At 41.8% G+C, this 11,922-nt stretch overlaps 1 protein-coding gene across 1 annotated transcript in view; it reads left to right on the top strand.

Moving 5' to 3' along the window:
* The window catches only part of LOC143284593 (short-chain dehydrogenase/reductase family 42E member 1-like), a 459,710-nt gene extending 448,986 nt beyond the window's left edge, over positions 1-10,724 (top strand). The window contains exons 9-11 of the mRNA XM_076591422.1: positions 5,039-5,102; positions 6,560-6,633; positions 10,494-10,724. Coding sequence (XP_076447537.1) covers positions 5,039-5,102; positions 6,560-6,633; positions 10,494-10,724 — 369 coding nt within the window. The remainder of the gene's footprint in view (positions 1-5,038; positions 5,103-6,559; positions 6,634-10,493) is intronic.
* The last annotated feature ends 1,198 nt before the right edge of the window (positions 10,725-11,922 follow it).

The raw sequence follows: 11,922 nt of genomic DNA, 5'->3' as shown, positions 1-11,922 counted from the left end.
ACTGACACCATTTTACAAGCTGCCGACATATCAATTCCAAAATACAATTCACTTAAATCAAGCAAGCATTCAGGAAATATTTGGTGGACACCAGCATGTGAAGCAGCAGTAGATAATAAAAAAAAATCTAAATTTATAACTTATCTGAACAACAAATCACCAGAGAATCTTATTGAAAAGAAAAAGGCAAATCATCATAGCAACATGGTCATTGCACAGGCAAAAAGACAATATTGGTCTTCCTTCTGTAATGGGGAGATTTCTGATCATAAAAATACTAAAAAGGTATGGAAAAAAATTAATGAAATGAAAGAAGGTGTAAATTTGCCATCTTGTCCTATTAAGATAAAAGACAAAGATTTCCCGTCCAATGTAGAGAAGGCAGAAACATTTGTAGAAATGTTCTCGGAGTCTATGCGATTGGAAGGTCCCTCACTTAAAAACAGAAAACACAGAACCGAAGAAGAGAGCAAAAGTGATTACACAGATCCAAGTCCTGATAACAGTCAGTACGTCAATGCTCCACTCACTCAGCGAGGTTAAAGAAGCATTAGTATCCCTCCCTAAAAAGAAAACATCTGTAGGACTTGATGCAGTCTCAAATGAGATGCTGAGACATTTACCAGAAAATTGTGTTGCTTTATTGTTTGAGATTTTTCAAAAGTGCTGGATTGATGGTTTAATGCCAACACAATGGAAACAGTCTATTGTGATACCAGTTCATAAACAAGGAAAATGCAAAACAGATAAGAGCAGCTACAGGCCAGTTGCACTAACATCACATACTGGTAAACTAATGGAGAGAATGATTTTGAGAAGGCTGATGTACTATTGTCATAAAAATAAGATTATCCCAATAGTTAAAGCGGGCTTTCAGAGAGGTAGATCTGCAGTTGATAATTTGGTAAAACATACAGCACATGTAAAACAACAGTTCGCTAGAAGGAAGAACGTTCTTGCAACTTTTTTTGATGTGAAGAAAGCCTATGATCAAGTTTGGCATGCAAAGTTACTCTTTAAACTGAAATCTGTTGGCTTTTCAGGACATCTCTATGATTATATCAAAGATTTCCTGAGTGAAAGAAGTATACAGGTACGGGTCGGGAATACGTACTCAAATCCTAATTCTTCACATGGGATTACCCCAAGGTTTTGTTGTTGCCCTTGTTTTATTTAATATCTTGTTGAACGACTTACCCAAACGCTTATCAAATGATGTGATCCTAGTGCAATACGCAGATGATATATGTATGTGGATGAATGTAACTATGAAACGGAATACATCCAAAAGGGCTTTAAACTATATCAAGAAAATATACCAAAGAGATATAGATAGATTAAATAGATATATTGCTGATAATGGTCTTATATTATCATCAGAAAAAAACACACATTATGCTTTTTAACAATGGTACAAACCCAGAAGAGTTACCAACATTTAAGATTGAAAATGAGACAATTCAGTATAAAGATACTGTTAAGTTTTTAGGATTGATACTTACTTCAAAACTAACTTGGAATAGCCATATTGAATATATATTAACAAAAGTAAGAAAATCTTTCCACTTACTCAAAATTGTGCGTAAACAATACTGGGGACAAGATACGACGATTTTGAAACATTTATCATCATCACTTATTCGATCCAAACTATCCCATGGACAAGAAGTCTTTTTCAATGCTCCAAAATATTTGCTAAAGAAACTTCAAAGCATAGACTGTAAACCATATAGACTTGCCCTTGGTGTACCTCTCCATGCATCGACCCTCGGAACATACAAAGAAATAGGAGTACTACCTTTAGATGAATACCGAAACCTCGCATGTGCTAAATACGTACTGAGAAGCTCAACAACTGAAAATTATACATCAGAGGAAGTAAAAATTACATCCGAAAACAACTTCCCCAAAAGAGCTAAAAACATATCTTATTTAACACCCATTGACACGTTTGTGTCAAACCTGTTCGAAAAATCTGAAATTAATTCAGATAACGTAGACACACAGAAGACCGTAAGTCCATACCCCATCTGGGAGATGAATAAACCACATTTTGATGTTAATCATTTACAGATCTACACAGATGGTTCACTATTAGACAATGGCCAAGCAGGTTCAGCTTTCTTTATACCAGAACTGAAAACGGAAAGATCATACTATATTGGTAAAAATCGTTCAATATTCACTGCTGAACTTATTGCCGTTCTTATGGCTCTAAATCACATTCTTGATCTTCCAATTTGCCTTCTACAAGTCTTGTTTTGCGTTGATTCCAAATCTGTATTATGTGCATTAAACTCATCAAATTGTAAGAACAAATCTAAAATCATACTAGAAATCAGCCACATTTTACATCTTTTAAGCTTGAAAGGAATACATATTACGTTTTTCTGGGTTCCTTCACATCTTGGTATTCTCTACAATGAATGGGCTGACAGGGCTACAAGAAAAGATGCAAAAAAACGAACAGGGAACCATAGAACTTTATGTGCCTCTGTCTGTACAAGAGGGCTATCGAACACTAGAAAAAAAAAACATTGTGGAACAAAGTCAGAGAATTATACCAGGAAAACGGCAAAGCTTTAAACCATAGTGTAATTAATGTTCAACAACCGGGAACTATCAATCAGTCAAATACATAGGCTACAGTAATTCAATAAGATTAATGCAGATTCATACATTATCAAACAGGATAAAACTGAACGCTTTTATAGCGAAGTTCAGCAAAGATGTCAGATGCATATGTGGAGAACATATTTCTAGCAACCATGTAATATTCGAATGTCAGAATCTAAAATGTTTTTGCCAGACTTCACCAAAAGTTCTTTTGAATGTGTTATTAACAATTCCAATATATTATTTGTTACTGCAGAAGGTTTGCTGCATAGTCCTATAGGACATTTGTTATAGATGTTATAGTTGTTTGATGTTGGCGTTTATAACGTTTCCATTTTTCCTAGCGTTGTCTCTCCCTATTCACCCTCCACACATACACACACTTTTACCCCTCCCCCTCTCACAGCCCCTACCCCCACGTTTTTTGTTTTGTTTTGTTTTTTGTTGTTGTTGTTTTTTGCTTTGTTTTGTTTCTTTGTTTGTTTTTTGTTGTTGTTTTTTTTTGTTTGTTTGTTGTTTTTTTGTTTGTGTTTTTTTCCCGTCTAATATCACTTCAAGTGGAAAGACGTTAAACTGAAAACAACAACAACAACAACAACACACACACACACACACACACACACACACACACACACACACACACACACACATACTGGCACACACGCTCGCATGCACACACACGCACACACACACACACATACTGGCACACACGCTCGCATGCACACACACACGCACACACACACACACACACACACACACACACACAGCACACACGCACACACACACACACACGCACGCACGCACGCACGCACGCATGCACGCACACACACACACACAACAGCACACACACATACTGGCACACACGCACGCACGCACGACACACACACACACACATACTGGCACACACGCTCGTACGCACGTACACACACACACACACACACACACACACACACACACACACACACACACACATACTGGCACACACGCTCGCACGCACGCGCGCACACACACACACACACACACACACACACACACACACACACACACACACACACAAAAGGCCATTGCCTCAGTACCGTGGCCGAATCTCGGTAGAACTTTTTGGCACTGCAATCACACAATCACAGCTTTTGATCAGCGAAAAGGAAGAAAAAAAGACTGAGGGTAGGGGGGGGGTAAGGATGGGTGTGTGTGTGTGGGTGTGTGTGTGTGTGTGTGTTGGAAGGAGATGGAGGGAGGAGGGAGGAGGGGTTGGGGCTGCATGGGAGGGACTTGAGGCTGTTGGGGGATTGGGGGGCCTGGGGGGGGGGGGGTGGAGGAAGGCAGGAGACGGATGCCAGCCAAGTCACAGTCAGCATCCACGGGGATGCTGATGGAATCTGAGGCCTGGCTTCCATTCCACACCATGGGGGGAACAGAAATGGGGAGAGAGAAAGGAAGAAAGCATGCCACCACGACTGGCACTGACAAATAGATATATAGAGAGAGAGAGAGAGAGAGAGAGAGAGAGGGGGGGGGGCAACAAAACGACCTGCTCACAGACGATAAGGGGGCGCGGACTGGCGGGGGGAAAGATTGGGGGGGAGCGGGGGGGGGGGGGGGGGGGGGGCGTAGGGGGATGTGTGTTAGGAACTATTGTTGACAGCGCTGTTGATTTCCTTTGTTTTATAGACCCCGAGTCTTTATACATGTGTGTGTGTGTGTGTGTGTGTGTGTGTGTGTGTGTGTGTGTGTGTGTGTGTGTGTGTGTGTTCTTCCATTAATTTAACGTCTTTTCTCTTTTAGTTGAATTATTAGACGTGTCATGCATGCGTGTGTTTGTGTGAAGAAGATGAGATGTGGTGGGGGTGGTGGTACTTAAAGGGGGATATACAGGGTTATGATAAACTAGAACAACTGAAGCAACAATTCCTAAATATCTGTGAAACAGCAATTAACAGCATAAACGAAAATAAAGACAGAATTAAATATCGGAGGGTCGCGTCATAGAAACACTCCTATTGGACTATGTAACAGGGATTCAGCAATTTCGAACAACAGTAATTGGTTGGACATTATTTCTTTCATGTTTTGTTCGGAAAATTGTCTGCCTTTGCATGACTTTGGAAGTACCTTAACAATCCTTTGACATTGAAACAATATATGGTCAGTTTCGTGTGATCTGTTTACCACATACACAGTTTATGTGTTTGCTAAACTTTGTCTTGAAAGCATTCAGTCTTGTACGAGACACCAAAGAGGTGACCAATCAAAATAGTAAGTAGTGTGTGTGTGTGTGTGTGTGTGTGTGTGTGTGTGTGTGTGTGTGTGTGTGTTCTTCTTCCTTTATCTTAATGTTGTTTTTTTGTTTTGAGTGAAATTGGACACGAGATGTGTGTGTGTGTGTGTGTGTGTGTGTGTGTGTGTGTGTGTGTCTTTGCAGATCGAAGGTCTTGGCTACACATACCCCAAGATAAATCTGCCCCTGACACTCGTGTTCTACTTTGGTATGGAAGTAAAGTAGTAATAGTAGTAGTAGTAGTATAATCATCTCCTTCGTTGAAGTGTTTGGCTACTATCGTGTTCTCCAAATGGACAGTCTCTTCATCTGCGGTATAAGCACCGATGGTGACGCCAGTAAATGTAGGTAAAGACGATAGTTCTAGATAATACGTCAAGGATAAGACACTACGTCATGCTCTCCAGAAAAAGCCTTGTGGGTGAAAATTCAGTTCCAGAGTGTAAGTGAAAGTGGACAAGGACATTCGTTTTCTGGTACGGATACAGGTACAGAATTTGGGACTTTTTTTTTTAAGCCTTTTTGGCTTTTCAACGCCCCTTCTTAATATAGAAATAGTTTAGGGTTGCGTACATGCGTATGAAATTTTTTTAAATGTTCATTCATCAAAATCGAATGGTTTTATTAATGATTTCAGGTTCAGGTTCAGGTTAGGGGCTGATGTTGATCATCGTAGCCTCACGGATTTTCATTGTCTAGAAGATTCTTGAACTGGTCAATAGTTTTAGCTGTTTTTGTTTCTGGGTTTTTTGTTCCGGCATTTTCATGCCTGCCTACTCACTTTGTGTGTTTGAGGAATCAGAGAGAGGGAGGAAGGGGGAAAGAGTTTGCGAGAGAGAGAGGGGGTGAGTGGTCATCAGTGGTTCATGGAATTTGTAACTTTTTTTTTCTTTCATGTAAGGTGCCCTGTGCTCTTCGAGAGAAAGGGTGCGATGCCAATGTACGCTGTTATTATTATTATTATTAGTGTTGTTGTTATCATCATCATCATTAAAGATATTGTCAAAACATACTGTTTTTATGTGTTCTAGAACATGAAGTCACCGACGGTACAGAGGAAGAGAACTATTATGTATTCCGTATAATGAAACAGTATGTTTGAAGTATTTCACTGGAGATCTTGTATGAGGGTGGTTGTTATTGGAGTTTTGTTGTTGTTGTTGTTCGGTTTTATAAGTGTCTCTAATTTTCCTTTTTCTTGGTGTGGTTTTTTTTTGTGTTTTTTTTTGTTGTTTTTTCTAACGATTATCGAAGTAAATATCTGACAAGTTTTCGGCAGACCTTCAAGTGTTATGAAATTCCACACATCGTTCAGTTGCAATAGTAGGTATAAATGTCGCTTCATGAAATTAATGGCTCTCCTGAGAGTGTTGGCGCATGTTAGCAGTTTTTAGTAGGGCCTATCGTTGGTTTCCATTGTGTGTTTGTGTATTTTTCACGTCGATGGATGGTATTTGCTGTTTTTGTTTGTTTTGTTGTGTGTGTGTGTGTGTGTGTGTGTGTGTGTGTGTGTGTGTGTGTGTGTGTGTAATTTATTTTCTGCTACATTTCCTTGGTTAAAAATTGATGTTTTCATGTCTTTTTCATTATCACCTGTTTGGTCTTTTATAATTTTTTTGAGTTATTGTTTTATTGTAAATAAATGCTTACTGTATCGTCTTGCAGCCTTTCTGACAGAAGTGGTGCACAGTGTCGTGGGCAAGGTGTACAACTTCCAGCCTCTGCTCACCAGAACTGAGGTCAGTCTGATGATGGTGACGACGACGATGATACGGTAGTGTTTGTTGATAATGGTGATGATGACCATGACGACGATGATACGATGGTGTTGATAACGATGATGATAATGATGTGATGGTGTTGATAAAGATGATGATGACGACGATGATACGATGGTGTTGATAGCGATGATGATGATGATGTGATGGTGTTGATAAAGATGATGATCATGACGACGATGATACGATGGTGTTGATAACGATGATGATGATGATGATGTGGTGGTGTTTGTTGATAATGGTGATGATGACCATGACGACGATGATACGATGGGGTTGATGATGATGATGATGTGGTGGTGTTGATAAAGATACAGATGATGACGACGACGATACAGTGGTGTTGATGTTGATGACGATGACATGGTGTTGACAAAGATGAGGACAGTGATGGTGATGACATTGTGATGACAGTGACATGGTGGTGGTGTTGATAATGATGAAGATGATTAATGATTTTGATGATATGACACGGTGATGTTAATAAAGATGATGATGGAGAAGATTTTGAGGAGTACGATGACGATGACGAAAATAATGACGATGATGTAGTGCTGATGATTGTTACGATAATGAATGAAGAGGGGGATGGGGGGGCAGAGAAAATGACACAGGTTTGTGTGGAGCGAAGAAGAGGAGGAAGAGGGAAGTTTTTGTTTCATGTCCCGACTGACATACATTCTAGTGATGGAACGAAAAAGTATTTCACATAATGGTCATTTTCCCTTCTTGCTTGTTCAGTTCCTGTGTGTGTGTGTGTGTGTGTGTGTGTGTGTGTGTGTGCTGTGTGTGTGTGTGTGCTGTGTGTGTGTGTGTGTTCCACCATTTGTAGAATAATTATGTTCTTGTGCGTGTTTGTGTCTGTTTCTTTGTATGCACTGAAAGCTTTGTGTGTGTGTGTGTGCATATGTATCTGTGTCTGTGTGTGTCTTTGTATGTGTGTCTGTCTGTGCCTCTGTGTGTGTCTGTGTGTATGTGTATTATGTGTGAGTGTCTGTGTGTGTGTGTGTGTGTGTGTGTGTGTGTGTGTGTGTGTGTGTGTGTTTCTGTCCCACTTTTCTGTTATTCACTCATGCCTCCTCTCCTTTTATGGCCACGCTCTGCAGATGAATCCATAACACATAAAACATGAACCCACCCTCTCTCTCCGACCCTCGACACAACGCCCCCCCCCCCTCCCTCCCCGGCCCGCCCCCGCCCCGCCCCGCCCCGCCCCACCCCACCCCAATCCCCGCAAATCCCCCCTCCCCGCGTGCCCTCACCCCCACCCTCTCCACCTACACACGGCACAGCAGCGTTGTAAGCACCGCCTGAGCTTATTTTAAGATTACCAGAAATAAACGGGACAGCGGTTGACTGCACAAATATCATCCCTACACCCCCCACCCCCCCCCCCCACCCCCACCCTCACCCCCACCTTCACCCCTCCCCACTTTCCAACCGCTCATTCCCCCCACCCCCCCTATCTCCCATCCCTCTTCTCAACCTCCTGAGTCTCGGCATCACCAGAAACACCCAGAGTGAGATATAATGGATGTGAATGTTCAACTAATGTCTGTCGTAAAAGAGAGAGAGAGAGTGTGTGTGTGTGTATGTGTGTGTGTGGGGGGGGGGGGGGGGGGGGGGACTGTATGTGACTGTACAAAGTGCAACTTCTGTACAACGGAAGCATATAGGCTGCATTCCGGTGTTGACACACACTTCAATGTAAAAAAACATTAATTGTTGACGGGAACAAGTATCCCAGGAAAATACAGTGACACCACCAGAACATTAATTGTTAATTAATCAATGATAATACTAATGATGTATTAAATCCATTGTTTGCACACAGTGGAACAAAGGTCGGAATGCCGAAGTAAAAAAAAAAAAAATTTTTTTTTTTTTTTTTTAATCCATTGTTTGTAACCGGCAGAACTGAACTGGGCCTTCCGACCTAGTTGCTGGCCCTGACTGTCGTGTGAAGCCCACAGAAAATAACACGCGTTGCTCGTGCAGAATGAAATGACGTCCCTTCTTTTTTTCCGCCAACATCATTTTACTGATGATTCTGTCGTAGTTTGGGGAGATTGCCGAAGGTTGCGCTGTTGTGAGGATTGATTTAAAAAATAAAAATAAAAAATTGTTTGGTGGCCTGGCCACCCAGTGCACGTTCAGCGTGCACCGACATGATGCCAAGCCTCTGCAGCAGCCGTGGAAGGGGGGGGTGGGGGGGGACAGGAGTAGAAAAGTAACTGGGAGGGGTGGCAGGAGGGGGAGAGGGGGGGATTGTGGGGAACGGTGGTCAGGAGGAGGGTAAGGGGGAGGGTTGGGGGTGATGGGGAGGGAGGGGGTTGTTCCAGGTTCTAGAGATGGGAGGCCAGCCTGGACTTGAAGCAGTCCAGTGACTCAGCCCGTCACAACCTCCCGGGTGAGGCAACTTGTTCCATTCTGGTATGGTCCTCGGGAAGAACGTCATCTGCCTGTACCGTGTCGTGCAGGTCGTTGTTTGTCCTGGAGCTCAGCCTGCTGTCAGATGGTTTGGGCAGGTACGTGGAGTTAATGGAGATGAGACCGTGAACTGTCAGTTCCCTTTGGAGAGCTGTCTGGGTGGCCCCTGTATTTCCTTGCAGTCAGTTTGGAGTTTTTTGGAGTCCTGTTTTGTGTCGCCTCGTGGATTTATTTGTGTGAAACTGTCATGGTTTGGTATCGTTTCCAGGTCAACACATGTGCAGACCTGCCAGTGCCTGAAACCCCTTCGTGTCTTTTCGCCCGCGCTGATTAAAAAATAGTTATTTTTTAGCTCAGTGATAAGGCTTGCAGAAGATCAGATACGCGCGTTCAAAATCCTGTAACCCATGTCAGTGTTCGGTGGGCTATGGAGACACGAAAATACCCAGCATGCGTCAACCAGGATCGAGTCGTGATGTTGGTCGTGTTGCGAAAAGAAGGATTTTCCTGGTCTTGACTGTTCTTTTGTCTGCTGTGTTCTGTTACAACCCAGATTGTTCTTGATCTACAACTCACGCTGGTCTTCTTTGCAAATATCTGGAGTGGTAGTGATGGTAGTATGGTCCCTGCTAGCAGTCATCGCTTTCTCGCAATTCACGCTTTCTCTCACTTTGAGAGAAATCAAAAACAAATCTGGTTAAGGAAGGAGAGTTAAGGGAGAAACAGAATGTTCTCAGCACCTTTTACGTCATGCTGGCTCACAGACTGCCCGTCTTTTGTCTGTTTCTTTGCTCTCTAAACGTGTCCAGCGTCAGCACACACAATGTAATACTGTTCAGCAGAACACAGGTGGTCGACAAGCATACAAGCAATGCATGGGGAACAACTAGTGTCTGTACGTATTGGTAACCGCCACGGTTTGCTTCCCCTTCCAGGCTTTCTGTGTTATCAACTCCGCAAGCGTATCAGTGTTTGAAAATGTGTTTTATTTAATGTTGCGATAAACCACATATTTGTGCTCACTTTTCCCTTTATTCCTAGGCAGTTGGTGTAAGTGGTGGTAGCCGTGGTTTGTATGCGCTGTGTGTGTGGCAAGCAGTGATTGCCAAGGAGAGAGTTTCTCTCAAGGATCTCCACTTCGTTTTTATACTTTCCATGAAACATTCAGTGAGCAAGACTGTCATTGCCATGGGTTCTTTTTCAGTTCATTAAGTACGTGCTGCACACGGGACCTCGTTTTATCATCTCATCCGAATGACCAGACGCTCAGTTCGATTTTCCAGTCAAACTTTGGAGAAGGGTCGACTGAGGAGAACAGGATTCGAACCCAGAACCTCACGGACTTTGTATTGGCAGCTGTGCATCTTAACCATTCTGCCCCTTTCCTCCAGGTGTACAAGACAGGGGTGACCCACTACTTCAGCACGGAGAAGGCGCGGAGGGACCTGGGGTTCGTGCCCAGTGTGCAGAACGACCTGTCGGGGGTGGTGAAGCACTACAGGACCACGGGCCACATGAGGGGAGCTGGGTCCTCCACGTCTTCCCTGTACTGGCTGGTCAACGTCCTGCTGGCCCTGGCCTTTGCTGCCCTCATCATGTCCTTTCTGCCCTCCGCCAAGTGAGCCTGGTCATTGATCGCTTAGCTGGTGAGAGTGTGGATGGAGAAATTGAGCAGCGTGACATTACTTTTTTTTTTTTTTTTTTTTTTTTAGAAATTCAACAACAAATAAACAAATTGCAAAGAAATGAATGAACAGACAAAAGACAGCAACTGTCCTTTATACCCTTTTTCTCAGTGAGTCCGTCAGTGAGTTTAGTCACTGATGGGGTTTGATAATATGTCAATGAAAAGCATGAGGTAATTTCCTGTTCCAGTATCCTAAACTCTGGGACCTATTTTAAACAAAAGTGTTCTTGCACTTTGCAGTGCAGGCATGGGTGAGAAATGACATGTAGCGTTTTAACCACCATTCAAATCAAAATTTAAGCTAAAAAAACAATGCAAAATGATCCATACAATGAACATGAACTGATACTCGTCAAAATAAGGCACCTTGGTTTTTTGTACAATAACCCTCGAATGAATCAAAAACTTTTCAGAGGTTTTTATCTACCAGTGGTGATATCAACTATGCTCAGAAGTTCTGTTAAAATTTCCTTGAATGTAAGACACTAAAACTGGAAATGACACATTGCGTAAAAATGAATGAATGATATGTTAAATGAGCCATAATTGAGTCAGTCAGTGATAGTGTGTGGATGGAGAAAATGAAAAGCATGACATTACAAAGAAATGAAAGAATAATAAATAAACAAAACTACCTCTCCTGAATGAATGGAAAGAACAAGGAAGATGTTTAAATTAAAAACTGTAAGAAAACTGGCATGAGACTGAAGGCAATGTTTTCATATCATTAAGAAATTGTCATCAGTTGTTGAATTGATCTTCTTTCCTACTTATGAAAATAAGGATGAATATTGGATCTGACAGCATTATGGCCAGTTCTTTTTAAAATTCAAAATGCAGAGGATTAGTCATACTGAACTAAGATTACAAACATCTATATATGAACTGAAACAGACAGGCAATCAAAAAAAAAAACAAAAACAAAAATCACATTGTGGACATGTCTGGTGACTATCTTTAAAGAAATAGTTCCATTATAATGCAGTATGTGCAGAATATTTATATTAAATCCATTATTTATATTAAATCCATATACTCATGTCTGAACTGCAACTAGACAAATTGATATGGTGAAAACTGCTTCCAGAAAAAAATGTCATATTGACTATGCTTCTATCATACATTTCAGTATT

The sequence above is a fragment of the Babylonia areolata genome, chromosome 1, assembly GCF_041734735.1.
Source record: "Babylonia areolata isolate BAREFJ2019XMU chromosome 1, ASM4173473v1, whole genome shotgun sequence".
NCBI classification, from domain to species: Eukaryota; Metazoa; Mollusca; class Gastropoda; order Neogastropoda; family Buccinidae; genus Babylonia; species Babylonia areolata.
The sequence above is the reverse complement of the archived record's forward strand: the minus strand, read 5'-3'. Positions and strand labels throughout refer to the sequence as shown.